Genomic DNA, 16,954 nt, shown 5'->3' on the forward strand with positions numbered 1-16,954 from the left:
ATTTACTGATAGAAAGTTCCCTTTACCAAGCCAACAAAGCCAAACTATCACCCTTGCTTGTCTACCTTGAGGACACATGGGTAGGAAAACTACATAGATCAGGGCACCAAAGACATCCCAAATTCCCCATCCCATGGTGGAATGTCCATGAAAGCACCCTAGCAAAAAAATCTAGAACAAATAACACAGAGGAAGGATGGCATAATGGCGTCCGAGACGCAATAGGAAGAATACAACCAACTCTCCATAAAATAATCTAATCCATCAAAAAAGAAGAAAGTTACCAAGAATTAAGGCTAGAACAATACCTAACTAAAATAGATCCTAAACTTAGTAAACAAACAAAAACAATGTACGGATACCTACAGTGCAAAACTAGACACTTCCCAAACATCTAAGGATTAGAATATCTAAATACAATAGCCAAATCTATACTACTCCTTATTACTATTTCATTTTACCGATAAATATTTACACCAAAACATATGCCATAATATAATTATTAAAATAGAAAATCAACCAGAAAACAAATCATAACCAAAAACATTTCCCACCCATAATAATTAAAAATTACTTACAGTTCGGTTGCTGTAGATCATCTTAAAAAACGTAGGAATCCATCTGGTCTCCAACCAAATAACAATCCATTAAAATAGAAAAGCCCCCCAAAAAATAAAAAATAAAATACAGCTGTACGAAAAAGGATCCAGTGACGCAATCCTCTCAATAATAAAACTCATGAAAACCCGAAAAAAATTTTTTTTAAACCGCTCCAACAAACCCGAGCAATAAAAGGAAATGTAAAAAAGTAAATAATTTCAATAAAACTAATTACAATCTACTTTTCGTAAAAAAAAAAAAAACGCCTCTTCACCTCCATGGTAAATTAAAATTGGAAACCTGCAAATATAGAAAAACAACACCCTCCCACAAAGACACATACAACCCCACATACATCAACTATTACATTCAATATAACATAACACATTTAAATAACATATAACTAAAACTCCATAACACTACACTATTCTTAAAAACCACAACAAACAAACTACCAAACCTACACACAACAGACCTACATTTAACATTCTACCTAATTTAACTGCTTTCATACTAGCTTCCCCTTCCCTAAAATTACCTTAAAAGTAATTTAAAACAAACTTTCCATAAGCGACTAAACGCAGCTCCCAATCGCGAGGTTCCCTCTTCCAAAATGACCTAAAAACTAAATAGATAGGGGGTCATTATGATGGCAGAAGGCCCGCCACCGCCAGCCATGCGGTTGTGGTCCTTCTGCAATCGGACCACGATTTTCCCCCCACCAAATTAGGATGGCGGAGGGAATCTGACCGAGGCAGGCGCACAGACTGCCTGCCACGGTTCAGCCACAGGCAATCGATCCGATTGCCTGGCAGAGTGGTCACCATCCATAAAATGGTGGTGGTGCTTAAAAGGCACCGTCTGCCAAATTACAATGCTGCATCCTCGCCAGCCAGTGTATGGTGGTGGAACCGCCATTCACAGGCTGGCAGGGATTGGTTTTGAGGGCCCGTTGCGGGCCCTCATTTGTTGGGGGGAGGTGTGGGTGCACTGGGGTACCCCCCTACATTTCACAGCACTAAGTGGCAGGCTCTGTGTGGGGCCTGCCAAGTATTGCATTGAAATGCACAATTTGCTTTTTTAGCACCGCAGTGGATGCTGCCGTCAGCAGCACCCGCCGCAATGATAAATGGCAAGATGCGACCGCCAAGGTGGCGGTCGCATCCTAATTGGTAGTGCGGGACCGCCGCATGCATGGCGGGCGGTCCCGATCCCAACCACAATAGTGGGCGGACACTAGTCCACCCGCCATCGTAATGACGCCCATAGTGAGGAAATCGAAAAAAATGGGCATGTAATAAAAAGGAAAAAGGATTATTTCCCATAGACAAGAGTGGAGATTTAAAAAAAATAATTCAAACAACTTAAATATATATTTTTATATTAGAAAAAAATATTATAAAAATATAAAAAATATTTACACAAAAAACTGTAAAATATATATTAAATATTACCTTAACACAAAATATAATATTTTATATATAATAAAAATATGTATATTTTTGTGATATCTATAATTTGCAAAATAGAAAATTACTAAAACAATATTGTTAACATGCAAACATTATGACAATGTCTAACATTTAGAGGGCCGATTCTGATCCTGTTAGAAAGGCCTCCAGATGGGTTCCAGAACGAGCAAATTCAATTTGGAGTCTAGGGGGGTGATTACTATAGCGGGCTGATCGCCACCTCCCGTATGGCGGTGACGATCTGCCCGCAAAAAGTCAACGCCCACAACCCATTTCCCCCCGCCATATTCCTATGGCAGGGGACCACAGTAGACGGGAAAACCATCCACCGGTTTTCTGCCGGTAGGCAATCCGCCCGATTGCCTACCATGCAGAAAAGCACAGCAATATGGTGGCGGTGCCTTGCAGGCACTGTCATCCATATTACTATAATGGCGGAGATGTGCCTTTCCATGGCGGAGTCTCCGCCATGGAAAGGCATACGGTTTTTTATTTGGGGGCCCATTGCAGGCCCCAAGGGTGTTGGGGGTGGAGGGTGCACATGCGGGGTACCCATTGTACCCCCCTGCATTTGCATGCAAATGCACAACATGCATTCCTGACATTGCGGAGGGTGCTGCTGAAAGCACCGCCTGCTGCTATGTCAGGAATGCAGGATGCACCCGCCACTATGGCGGGGCATCCTAATGCCTAATGCGGGACTGCGGCATACATAGTGGGCGGTCCCTTTTCCCGGGCCTGTGGCGGGCGGACAAAGTCCACCCGCCATACTAATGATTCCCTAATGGGGGTGGGGTCGCACACTACTCACACACCAGCGGGATCGCCCCTAAGGACTGTGGTAAGTGTAGTTTGTGTTCCGCGATGCATCTTCTTTCGGTTGTCTGCTATCTTCACCATCCCTGGACACGTGTTTCGGGGTATTTACCCCTCATCAGCAGGGATTAGGCCGTGTTCTGGGGTTGCCGGTGGCTGCCAAATATTGCCAGGTTTAGTACCACTCAGGCGCGCAGGAGCGGGGTCCCAGGCTCGTCAGCCAACTGCTCGAGGGAGCTTTAACATTACAAATGGGGGTGGGGTCGCACACTACTTACACACCAGCGGGATCGCCCCTAAGGACTGTGGTAAGTGTAGTTCGTGTTCCGCGATGCATCTTCTTTCGATTGTCTGCTATCTTCGCCATCCCTGGACACGTGTTTCGGGGTATTTACCCCTCATCAGCAGGGATTAGGCCGTGTTCTGGGGTTGCCAGTGGCTGACAAATATTGCCAGGTTTAGTACCACTCAGGCGCGCAGGTGCGGGGTCCCAGGCTCGTCAGCCAACTGCTCGAGGGAGCTTTAACATTACAAATGGGGGTGGGGTCGCACACTACTCACACACCAGCGGGATCGCCCATAAGGACTGTGGTAAGTGTAGTTCGTGTTCCGCGATGCATCTTCTTTCGATTGTCTGCTATCTTCGCCATCCCTGGACACGTGTTTCGGGGTATTTACCCCTCATCAGCAGGGATTAGGCCGTGTTCTGGGGTTGCCGGTGGCTGCCAAATATTGCCAGGTTTAGTACCACTCAGGCGCGCAGGTGCGGGGCCCCAGGCTCGTCAGCCAACTGCTCGAGGGGGCTTTAACATTACAAATGGGGGTGGGGTCGCACACTACTCACACACCAGCGGGATCGCCCCTAAGGACTGTGGTAAGTGTAGTTTGTGTTCCGCGATGCATCTTCTTTCGATTGTCTGCTATCTTCGCCATCCCTGGACACGTGTTTCGGGGTATTTACTCCTCATCAGCAGGGATTAGGCCGTGTTCTGGGGTTGCCGGTGGCTGCCAAATATTGCCAGGTTTAGTACCACTCAGGCGCGCAGGTGCGGGGTCCCAGGCTTGTCAGCCAACTGCTCGAGGGAGCTTTAACATTACAAATGGGGGTGGGGTCGCACACTACTCACACACCAGCGGGATCGCCCCTAAGGACTGTGGTAAGTGTGGTTCGTGTTCCGCGATGCATCTTCTTTCGATTGTCTGCTATCTTTGCCATCCCTGGACACATGTTTCGGGGTATTTACCCCTCATCAGCAGGGATTAGGCCGTGTTCTGGGGTTGCCGGTGGCTGCTAAATATTGCCAGGTTTAGTACCACTCAGGCGCGCAGGTGCGGGTCCCAGGCTCGTCAGCCAACTGCTCGAGGGAGCTTTAACATTACAAATGGGGGTGGGGTCGCACACTACTCACACACCAGCGGGATCGCCCCTAAGGACTGTGGTAAGTGTAGTTCATGTTCCGCGATGCATCTTCTTTCGATTGTCTGCTATCTTCGCCATCCCTGGACACGTCTTTCGGGGTATTTACCCCTCATCAGCAGGGATTAGGCCGTGTTCTGGGGTTGCCGGTGGCTGCCAAATATTGCCAGGTTTAGTACCACTCAGGCGCGCAGGTGCGGGGTCCCAGGCTCGTCGGCCAACTGCTCGAGGGAGCTTTAACATTACAAATGGGGGTGGGGTCGCACACTACTCACACACCAGCGGGATCGCCCCTAAGGACTGTGGTAAGTGTAGTTCGTGTTTCGCGATGCATCTTCTTTCGATTGTCTGCTATCTTCGCCATCCCTGGACATGTGTTTCGGGGTATTTACCCCTCATCAGCAGGGATTAGGCTGTGTTCTAGGGTTGCCGGTGGCTGCCAAATATTGCCAGGTTTAGTACCACTCAGGCGCGCAGGTGCGGGGTCCCAGGCTCGTCAGCCAACTGCTCGAGGGAGCTTTAACATTACAAATGGGGGTGGGGTCGCACACTACTCACACACCAGCGGGATCGCCCCTAAGGACTGTGGTAAGTGTAGTTCGTGTTCCGCGATGCATCTTCTTTCGATTGTCTGCTATCTTTGCCATCCCTGGACACGTCTTTCGGGGTATTTACCCCTCATCAGCAGGGATTAGGCCGTGTTCTGGGGTTGCCGGTGGCTGCCAAATATTGCCAGGTTTAGTACCACTCAGGCGCGCAGGTGCGGGGTCCCAGGCTCGTCAGCCAACTGCTCGAGGGAGCTTTAACATTACAAATGGGGGTGGGGTCGCACACTACTCACACACCAGCGGGATCGCCCCTAAGGACTGTGGTAAGTGTAGTTCGTGTTCCGCGATGCATCTTCTTTCGATTGTCTGCTATCTTCGCCATCCCTGGACACGTGTTTCGGGGTATTTACTCCTCATCAGCAGGGATTAGGCCGTGTTCTGGGGTTGCCGGTGGCTGCCAAATATTGCCAGGTTTAGTACCACTCAGGCGCGCAGGTGCGGGGTCCCAGGCTTGTCAGCCAACTGCTCGAGGGAGCTTTAACATTACAAATGGGGGTGGGGTCGCACACTACTCACACACCAGCGGGATCGCCCCTAAGGACTGTGGTAAGTGTGGTTCGTGTTCCGCGATGCATCTTCTTTCGATTGTCTGCTATCTTTGCCATCCCTGGACACATGTTTCGGGGTATTTACTCCTCATCAGCAGGGATTAGGCCGTGTTCTGGGGTTGCCGGTGGCTGCTAAATATTGCCAGGTTTAGTACCACTCAGGCGCGCAGGTGCGGGGTCCCAGGCTCGTCAGCCAACTGCTCGAGGGAGCATTAACATTACAAATGGGGGTGGGTTCGCACACTACTCACACACCAGCGGGATCGCCCCTAAGGACTGTGGTAAGTGTAGTTCGTGTTCCGCGATGCATCTTCTTTTGATTGTCTGCTATCTTCGCCATCCCTGGACACGTCTTTCGGGGTATTTACCCCTCATCAGCAGGGATTAGGCCGTGTTCTGGGGTTGCCGGTGGCTGCCAAATATTGCCAGGTTTAGTACCACTCAGGCGCGCAGGTGCGGGGTCCCAGGCTCGTCAGCCAACTGCTCGAGGGAGCTTTAACATTACAAATGGGGGTGGGGTCGCACACTACTCACACACCAGCGGGATCGCCCCTAAGGACTGTGGTAAGTGTAGTTCGTGTTCCGCGATGCATCTTCTTTCAATTGTCTGCTATCTTCGCCATCCCTGGACATGTGTTTCGGGGTATTTACCCCTCATCAGCAGGGATTAGGCTATGTTCTAGGGTTGCCGGTGGCTGCCAAATATTGCCAGGTTTAGTACCACTCAGGCGCGCAGGTGCGGGGTCCCAGGCTCGTCAGCCAACTGCTCGAGGGAGCTTTAACATTACAAATGGGGGTGGGGTCGCACACTACTCACACACCAGCGGGATCGCCCCTAAGGACTGTGGTAAGTGTAGTTCGTGTTCCGCGATGCATCTTCTTTCGATTGTCTGCTATCTTCGCCATCCCTGGACACGTGCGACCCCATTTTGGTGAATGTTTATGCTCTTTGGAGCTTTGAGCTGACGAGCTCGGGACCCCGCACCTGCGCGCCTTTGTGTGGTACTATACCTGGTAATATTTGGCAGCACGCAGCAACCCCAGAAGATAAGAAGATGGTCTAATCCCTGCTGATGAGGGGTAAATACCCCGAAACACGTGTACAGGGATGGCGAAGATTTGAAGATACGCGAGAATTCGAAAGAAGATGCATCGCAGAGAACAATACTACAGTTACCATGGTCCTTAGGGGCGATCCCGCTGGTGTATTAGCAGTGAGCGACCCCATTTTGGTGAATACTAATGAGTCCCTATGTTTTGACTGAGTCGCCCCCTTTCTGTTCCGAACAACCAAGTACAATGTTTTTTTTTTTAAATATATTTTTATTTACCAAGTTATGCACACTTTACATTATACAAATTCATCATGATTATTTCATATATTTCATCAATTCATAAACTTTGTACGTATACAGTGCATATTCATTACAAAAAAAAAACAAGAGAAAAAAAAAATAGGATTAGTTGCAGTTTCATTACAAAGATATATACATTTTATCAAACTCTGTGGAAACCCAGTCCCTCCTTCCATCTGTTTACTGGCTCCCAAATTCTCACACCTAGGATCCTTACTCTCCTGCCTTTCCGTGCATAAATATTCTTCTCCAAATTGTATGCAGCCAGCAAATTAGCCAACCAAGTTTGCATTACCGGAGGGTTTTTATCGAGCCAAGCCCTAGCTATTGTTAATCTGTACACTGCCATTGCTGCAAACATGAATTGCCGCAGTTTGTCATCCCCATCTGGACCAACCCCAAGAAGGATCCAGGGTGAAGTAAGTGTTATTTGGATACCTAATGACCTACCCAAAAAGACCTCTATATCTCTCACAAGTGTATGCAGTTGGGGACAGGTGGCAAAAATGTGCACACTATCTGCTTCTAGGGAACTACAACGGGGACAAGAGATACCCGGGGTACCACCCCACTTTGCAATCCTGGCTGGCGTGAAATACAATTAATATAGGGTTTTATAATGTTGGGACTGTAGAGGGGATGAACACAGAACTGTTCGACCTAATTCCAATGATTCCTGGAACCAATCTGGATCGCCATCCAATTTCTCCACCCATTTGTTACAATAGTTTTTCCAAATTGTCAGTTTTCCCTTTTACCAAGCTTGCGTAAAAGAATCGGATCGTACAGTCCCCAGAGAACTTTATTTTCTCAAGAATCTCATTCCTACCAAATCCAGCTGGCCCTCCCTGCTTACTGCCTAAGAAACTCCTGATCTGGAGGTACTTAAAAAAGCCTCTGTTATCAATACCGTACTTGTTTCTTAAGTCAATAAACTGAAACACCCCCTCTGAGCTAAAAAAATCCCCAATCTGTGTGATCCCCCTTGCCGCCCACTCTGCCATTGTTAGGTCTGCAAATACTGCTGGAGGGAATGACCTATTTTTATACAGCCTAATGTATCTATTGTATCTCCCCAATCTTGACTTCTTCAAAAAGGCATTCCAAATCTTGACGGCTGCGGCAATCGTCTTGAACCTTGTTCTTTTAAAATATCCAAAATCGATGCAATTTAGAAAGCAGTTTCCCGCTTCTGTCCTTAGAACTACTGAATACACTTCCGTAGAGAAGCTGGTAACCCTTCGGTCAAAATTCGCCCCTCCAATTAGCCCCTGCATATATTGTAAGGCTGCCGCCATATAATAAAGTCTAAAATCTGGGGCTCCCCACCCACCCCTCTCTCTCGGAAGGGAGATAAACCTATAGGCCCTACGCGTCTTACTCCCAAATGAATCTATTCAAAATTGCCTCCAATGTGTTGAACCAGCTAGCTTCAAAAAATAAAGGGATAGATCTAAAAAGGTAAAGAAACTTTGGGAGAATCAACATCTTTAATACACTAGTGCAGCCCACTAGTGACAGGTGTAGGTTATTCATCCTTTCTAAATCTGCTTTTACCCGCGACATTAGTGGAGCCATATTATTTCCTACCACAGCATCCAGATTTGCCGATATCGCCACTCCCAGGTATACCGCTGAACCAACAACCCTAGCATCATTGCATCTAGAATACCTATTTTCCAAAATCTGCGTTTTCGAGCTATTCAGGCTGTATCCCGAAACCTGTCCAAATCTTTGGGCCTCCACTTCCACCTCCCTAGTAGCCCCTGTAGGGTTGGGTGTCAGAATGGCCACATCATCAGCGTAAGCCAAAGTTTTTATCAAGCAGCCGTTTACACACATTGCCGGAATCTCTGAATTTCAAGTACAATGTGAAGATCTCGTCCATGCCAACCGAATCGTTTTCGAACACCATCCTGTCTGTCCGGGTCATTCGGAGCTGAATCATGCCGTGCAATGTGGCCGGCTTCTGAAAGAGCAAATACGATGCCCAATTCTGACAGCCGTATTGACTCAGTTTTGGCGAGACGAAAGGTCTTTGGGAATCAAACTAGGGGGCCTCCGAATCGGTCACGGGGGTGCCCATGGGTCCCCCCGATCCAAACATGCAGGGGTGCCCGCCACACGCTGCATGCTTTAACCCACCGACCTCTTTTTGCAACAAGAGCCTGTGTACATGTTCGGTACAAAGGCTCCCAAGGAGTTCATGAGAGTCCGAGCAAACCGAGTCCATCACTATACGGATGCACTGGAATCGGTCGCACGGACTCCCAGAGCGCGATTTGCTTGGAAAGCTCTCTGGAACCAAGTCGTTCGTAGGGCTTTCCTAACAGGAGCGGAATTGTCCCCTAAAATGTGGTTTATGAAAAAATATAATATTTTCCAACATATATGTAAATTATTTAAAAGATTATATATTATTAAGAAAAAATAATATTTAATATACTAAATATTAACCCATTTTTAAAAAAAGACTATACATTGTAAAATACATATTAAATAATTTTGTGACAACAATAAAATTATCTAATATGTATTATAAATATATGTTAAACCCAATGCACTAAAATGTATTACTTTTTTAAATTAGATTGAAAAGATAAAGGATAAAAAGTATATTTATTTATAAAAATGTCAAAAATATAATTAAATTTCTGTTACCTGAATTTGTTTTGAAAACAATGTAAAACATTTCAATAATGTTTGAAAACTTATAAATGTATTAAAAATTATAATTGTAATTCTATAAATCTGTATACAAAACATATATGTTAAAATGTGTTATACTTTATAATTTATTATACTTTACAATAAAAATTGTAAATACTGATTTTTATTATTTACAATAAATGGAAAATAAAACTGAGCCAAAAAAGTATTAATGTCATCTTCTGACATAAATACTTTTTATTTTTAATAAAAATAATTATATTACAACATTATGGGCTAGATGTAGGTAAATCATTTTTACCGATTCTAAAATACCGAATTTTACCGATTCGGTATTTTAGAATCGGTAAATGCAATGTAGGTAAAAAATCAGTATTTTTTACCGATTCGGTAAAATTCAGAATCAGCCATTCGGAATTTACCGAATCTGTAAATTCCGAATCGGTATTTACCGAATCGGTATTTCTCATTCATTCCTATGGGCCTTTTGGCCCATAGGAATGAATGGGAAATACCGATTCGGTAAATACCGAATCGGTAAATACCGATTCGGTATTTACCGAATCGGAAAGCAAAGAAAAGTGAAACTGAATCAGGCAGCCAATCAGGTGCTACCACCCTCCCCGTCCCTACCAGGAAGTGGCTACACAGGCAGCTGCAAGTAATTAGAAGCTACTGGAGAGGCAGGTGGAGCTGAGCTGAGTCCCTGAGCCACAGAAAAAGGTTTGCACTTTTAAACTGGGAAAATGGCAAGCAGCAGTGAAAAGGAACAGTCAGAGAGGAAGAGGAAAATACAATTTAGCACCATGGAGCTGTAGGTCCTTGTGGAGGAGGTGGTGAAGGAACACCAGAAATTGTTTGGCAAGCTGTCCCTGACTGTGGCTGAATCTGCCAGAAGGAAGATTTGGCTGGACATTCAAGCAAAGGTGAATGCTGTAGGAGTGACTCCAAGGGACATAGATGACCTTAAAAAGAGGTGGTATGACCTTTTCCCTATGTGGCAATTTTAACCCCAGTCCTATACAGGAGCAATGCATCATGGGACATGTAGTTCATAAATGAAAGACCATGTCATACTGAACATTAAGCAACAAGTTAGGCAAATCATTTCAGACATAATCAAGCGCAGGCAACATGTACAGTGTTTAAGTGAGAAATATTTAATTGTAGTGGCTGTGAGGCAGTAGCACCGAGCTAATGTACGCTTATATGTCCACAGGCGAGACATCTCGCAGGCGTACCAGGGAGACGGAAGGCCCGGCACCAGAGAGAGATGACAGCCAGGAGCCAGGCCCAAGTGCAGAGATTGACACAGGGGACACAGGTGCACCAACTACACAGCCACCTTCCCAAGGCCCAGAAATGTCTCCACATCTGCAGGCGTCCCCAGAACGTTCAGGATCCCCTCTGCTGCTGTCCTCACCTGAGCTGCCTGCATCACTACCTGTAACAACACCTGCATCACAAAAGAGCAGGAGGCATGTAGTTGCCCCACTAGTCCAAATGGAGACCTCAGCAGGTGACATGGAGGGGGATGACACACAAACCTTGGCTGGGGAAGGTACCCCTGCCACACAGCAGTCCAGAGCAGATGTTGGCCGTACTGGTACCAGACGCCGCAGGCACAGAGAAAGCATTGTAGCAGCACATGTGGAGGGTCCTAGTGTCTTCCGTGGGCTTGAGGGTAGCATGGTGAAAATCGAAAGGATGCAGGGGAAGGCCATCCAGTCTGTGCAAAACCAGATGAGTAACCTAAACGCAAATATTGGAGATATAGGGAAGGGCATCAGAGAACTGGTAGATGTCAACAAGGAGATGGCTGCAGGGCGCGGGACATGACACAATCGGTGCAGCTTCTGTGCAGCAAACTGGACCAGTACATGTTGGCAAGGCGCAAGGAGAGACAGCGTGTGCAGCAGAAAAGTAAAGCAATAAACCGCCTTGCCACAGCCACTTACCTGCTATGCAGGCGATGCATTAACATGCAAGAGGGACTCACACACAACAGCAATGAGGCGTCTAGGGGCATTGCTAGGATGACCAGTGATGTAGAGGTGCTGCTAAATGCACAAACAGCTGCTCTGGATGTACCAGAAAGTGAGGAAAGCACCAGTAGGAGCAGCATGAAAAGCCCCCTTGTTGTGGAGACACGTAGGAGCAGCAGGCGCCATGGTGAGCCAACAGCCCAAACGCACAGTGAAGAGAGCCAGCCACTTACATCTGGCACTGGTAGGCGTGGGCGGAAATGACTTGTTCAGTAAATGGGGAAGTGACCCAGGACTACCATGTTTAAATGGATGACATTTGTGTTGCACATTTGTGCTTTTGAATACCTGCGTAGTGCCAAATATTAAACTACTTTGGGTGCAAACTCCACCTGTCTGTGTCCCTTTACTTACTTAAAAATAGTTGCATGTGATCTCTGCCCGTCTGTGTCTGCCATCTGTTGGTGCCGCAACTCCTGCTGTGTTGGGTTCAGGCAGTGCATGTTCATCATCATGGTCCTCATAGTCGCTCAAATCCACCTCAGTGCCCTTCTGAGTGGCAAGGTTGTGTAACATTGCACCAGTTGCAATCATCTTACAGCAGGTGATTGGTGTATACTGGCGTGCCCCTCCACTTTTGTGTAGGCAGCGGAACCTGCTTTTTACCAGCCCAAAGGTGCGCTCCACAATATTCCTAGTAGATTTGTGTGCCCTGTTGTATCTCCTCTGGCTGGGGGTTGAAGGGTTGCGGTAGGGTGTCAGGATGAAAGAGCGGACGGCATATGCACTACCCCCTATTTGAAAATGAGAATGACATTACTCACATGCACACATACACATACATCTGCAATATCTATCAAGGGAATGTCACACAGTGTTTTACCTAGCAGGTATCCTTCTCCAAATTCCCCCGCTGTCAGGCGTGTGTAGATGTCACTGTTCTGACAGATGTAGGAGTCGTGGGTACTTCCTAGGAACTTGGCCACTATGTCTGTGATTATGTAGTTTGCAATACGGATTACCTGTACATTGATTGTGTGGGTTGACTTCCTGTTCCTGTAAATATACTCTGTGGCAGCAGGTGGGCATATTGGGATGTGGGTGCCGTCAATACAGCCGATGACATGTGGGAAATGTGCAATTTGATAAAAGTCAGTCTTGGTCTTCAGCAGTTCCGCGTGAGTTTCAGGGAAGCTGATGTAATGATGCATTCTCAGCATCATGGCCTCTTTGTAGGAATGAACTTTGATATACATTGAGGCCAAATACTTTGCAGGACTTCTGCTGAAAAATCTTGAGGCATGGGCTACTGCAAGAGGACCTATTTCTATGAATCAGACTGGTTTTCGAAAAAAGATGGCTGCCTATTAAATCTGATATCCATCTTCATGTTAATAGATCTTACCATACAAACACACTCATTATTGTGTGCGTGCTTCATATATTTCAAGGCAGCATGGATCAGATTCTGCAAGTAATGTAGGCTACGTTTTCCCCAACCCTATCATATGGAAGTGAAATCATGCTGGGAACCTATGCAGATACCCTGACAATAAGAATCTAGATATGTATATTCTGGCTCCCGAAATCTGCTTCGCCTGCCCAGGTGCATCGAGGGCTGGGTTTCCTTAACCCTTTGGCTGCTGGGGTTATTCCCCTGTTATGCTGGGGGGTGGGGGGGCGCGCACAGCGCCTCGGTGGTCATGACGAGCTGAGCTTGTCATGACCACGCCCGTTTAATGGAACGCTCAGCACAGCAGGGGAATTAGCCCAGCGTGCGAGCGTTCCAACGGGCATGACGAGCTCAGCTCGTCATGAGCACACGAGAACCCTGGCTCATGACGAGCTGAGCTCTTCATGAGCATGGGAGGGGTTAAGCAGTCTGGGGCTACGAAATCCACATATATTAAGCTGTGCTAAAAGTTTACAGCAATACGCTCTAAAACTCTGCATGGTGTATTATGGAATGCCCCGGTTACTTACCTGTAATCTTCATTACTCCGAATCCTGGTCTCCCTGGATGCAGTCCTCACACATGATGCTTCTCCTTTCTGGCAGATCCAATTCCCTAGCTGAAACTCAAAAATTTCCCCAAGATGGCTCCGTTACCCAAGAAAATACCGCTTCATGTCCTAGGTTCTGTTAGTTAAAACCCATCGCATCCCAAATTGCCATTATGCATATTATGAATTCTTATAAACTGACCTGCTCTCTTTGGCACTTTGTTTTTATACAGGCAAGTTGGCATTTTGTAGGCTATCGTATATTTCAGAGTAAAGTTTAAAGTTATATGATACTTATTTCTAACCATTGCCAAATGTTTTGCTTTTGTTTTGTTTTTATGACATTTCTGATTGCACCGCAAATGCTTTTATTGTAATTTTTGTGGGATGCACTGCTTTTGTTTTACTTCTATTATATTCTTGTTTGATTTGCAAAGGTTTCTATTAAATATGCAATAAATATATTACCAATATTTCCATATCTTTCCAATGCTCCTTTCTCCCTTTTCTGCCTTTCTCTCTCTTGTTCTGGGTCAAACTCTTAATATGAAAAACAAGTCCAACTCACCAAACATGAGTGGGAGTGCCCATCACCTACAGCACAAATTAATCAGAGTATTACCCCTACCTTACCTAAGATCTATGGAGAACCTACAAACCACATGTAATGGTGTCTCAAGCGTTCCTGTTCCGCAGTTTATTTTAGACTAGGCCATGTAACCCTGCACAACAAAGGATCCCATGCATGTACCTTTTCTCTTAGTGATGGCATCGATCAAGGGGTTCTCCGGTCTGTCTGCAAATTCCTGGCCTTTGTTCACCAAAACCTCTTTAACAGCTTGAAGTCCATGCACAATCACAGCAGGAGTTGTTCCCAAGTATAAACTGTACACCTGGCCGTACTTTTCTGCAAACTGAAAGAAAAAAAGGCTTTAAATACAACCAAAGAGGCATCTTACATGTCATGGAAACAGTACTCAATATAAAAACAAGCATTAGCAAAGCCACTAAGTCCCGCCTTTGGAATGCAGTACAGCATGGCTAGAGATTTTTAAAAAAGCCTTTGACATGACTGCCCGCATCATTTTTGGGGGGCGCACTTCATGCGGTTCAAGTGCAAAAGCATTTTGTTGAAAGCGAGGGTAATAGCAGCAATGGGGTTTGAAGCAACAGGGTGGGCGCAGGTTGAGGGAAGCAACATGGTCGACCAACTGATGATACATATAGCTAGACATAGTACCTGTAATATGTTATCCACTCTCTATTGAATTTTAACCATACCCCAGAACTCTAGGAATAAAGTAACAGGCAGTATTCTGGAGGTATTTTTAATAGTAAATTCACACACTTAATCACACATCACATCACCTCAAAAGAACCCGCTCCACTGTAACCAGGTGTCACAGCACAGCCAGGTGGCATTCGGCCGCCTGGCTGGGACCCGATGATGAAGCATGACAGCAACCAGGTTGGTGTGTGAGGGTTTTATTAACAAACCTTAGAGGTGCTAACACTTTAAACACGTCAGACAGCAATTATTCCTGGCCGTCTCTTTCTGTTTATCAATTCCTAACTATAACATGTGTGAAACGTATGGTTTTTTCTGTGAATTTCTAAGGTTTTTTAAATGCTAATTCCTAACTATAATATAGCTAAAACCTAAGTTTTTTTTCAGTGAATATATATATATATATATATATATATATATATATATACATGAAATTCGAAAAGGGTTGCCCCTGTGAAAGAATCCTCAAACAAACCTTATTTCTTCCATTTATTTGGACTCCGCCTGCCGGTAACACTGCAGTGTGATAACCGCCTCTTTCATAGTTCTTAAGCTCACATTCCAGACGCGTTTCAAGGATCTCCGTCCTCTTTCTCAATGGCTGTGTGCTGACTGCTCGAGTTCATTCTGGTTTCGTATATATATATATATGCACTGGAAAACTAAACACCCACTTCCCTTACAAAGAAATGGAAAGTTTGCATCTCTGCAGCATCTCTTATTTTTCACCTTATTCATTTTCCGCTCAATCAACACATCATCCACAAATACACACACCTACTTACTGCCTTTCTTGGCTGGGCTTATCAATTATTCTTTTTTAATTTAAATTCAAAGTCAAGGCCCTTTATTCAGCCTTCTTCGTAACTACTACCCACCAATAGCAGTGGGTAATTTCAACACTTCCGTCCTTTCTTCCTTCCTTACTACCGCACACTATGTGTACTTTATGCACTAGCTTGCTTCCTTAGATGTGCTACTCGTTTCTCTTGCTACCACTGCGGAATTCAACACCCTATCTGTGTAATGAGCTGGGAATTCAAAGATTCTCTTCACTGACAAGGCAGTGGGTTGTATGTGTGTGGCCAACCTTTCTTATTTTTCACCTTTTTCATCTTCCACTCAATCAACACATCATCCACACATACACACAACTACTTGCTGCATACATTAGCTGTGATTATCAACTATTCTTCTATTTCATATACCTATTCAAAGTGCAGGCCTTTATCGAACATTTTTAATGTAACAAGTACCCTAGCCGAAGACATTGTAAATTTGCACACTTGCTCCCTTTCTTGGCTTGGGTTATCAATTATTCTTCAATTTCATATTCTGATTCAAACTCAAGGCCCTTTATCGAGTCTTTTTGTTGCAACTACTGTTGCAGGAATTCTGCTCCTACACAGAACTGTGCATAAAGACTTAGGACCTCAGTGAATTACGGTGTACCAAAACCCACCTTAGTACCCAAACCCCCTACCAGACTAGCAATCTGTGACTCAATGGTTCTTCGTCCTATAGCAAAAACACCAATGACTAGTCAACCCAGAACATGCGACTTAGATTACCTCAAGTAAGGTAGATAAAAAGAGCACTCTTTCGTTATAATCTTACACCAGTCCAAAACAAGGAGTAAATAAAGACACCTGCAAGTTTGAAATGTTTATTTCTAATGCCGTAATCTTATGCACAGTACCTTAGATAATACAACCAAACATATTATCAGAAACAAGGTTGTCAGCATTGTTACTATTCCATAAAATACAAAGTGAGAAAGCATCTTATATTGCTAACGGGAAACAGGTTTAAAATATACCTACATTTCACCCTCCCTACCTACCAGGTTAGTTTATAACTACAGAAGGTCTCATAGGATTACATGGACGGTCCCATACCTCTGGTACTCAGCAGTAGTGGATCACATTGAGTTCTGCACAAACTGTCAGGATACCAATGTTCTCCAACTGTGTCTAATTATGCCTCCACAATGCATTATTAAACGCGCCAGTATCAGACGTGGCCACACCTGCATATGTGTTATAGGTCGAACATGAGAGGATCATTCCAAATAACAGACACAGTATCCAAGATATCCTTGATGTTCCATGCTCTCACTATACACACTAAACTAGCGAGGCAGTCTAGAAATGTAGCATGACAAATTATTCTCATGTGAAACAAAATACTCA

At 45.1% G+C, this 16,954-nt stretch overlaps 1 protein-coding gene across 1 annotated transcript in view; it reads right to left on the reverse strand.

Annotated features, from left to right (window-relative positions):
- LOC144799179 (cytochrome P450 2J2-like) overlaps nucleotides 1-16,954 on the reverse strand; it is a 488,767-nt gene that overhangs the window by 375,828 nt on the left and 95,985 nt on the right. The window contains exon 2 of the mRNA XM_078670429.1: nucleotides 14,226-14,388. Coding sequence (XP_078526555.1) covers nucleotides 14,226-14,388 — 163 coding nt within the window. The remainder of the gene's footprint in view (nucleotides 1-14,225; nucleotides 14,389-16,954) is intronic.

This window comes from Lissotriton helveticus, chromosome 12 (assembly GCF_964261635.1).
Source record: "Lissotriton helveticus chromosome 12, aLisHel1.1, whole genome shotgun sequence".
In the NCBI taxonomy this organism is placed as follows: domain Eukaryota; kingdom Metazoa; phylum Chordata; class Amphibia; order Caudata; family Salamandridae; genus Lissotriton; species Lissotriton helveticus.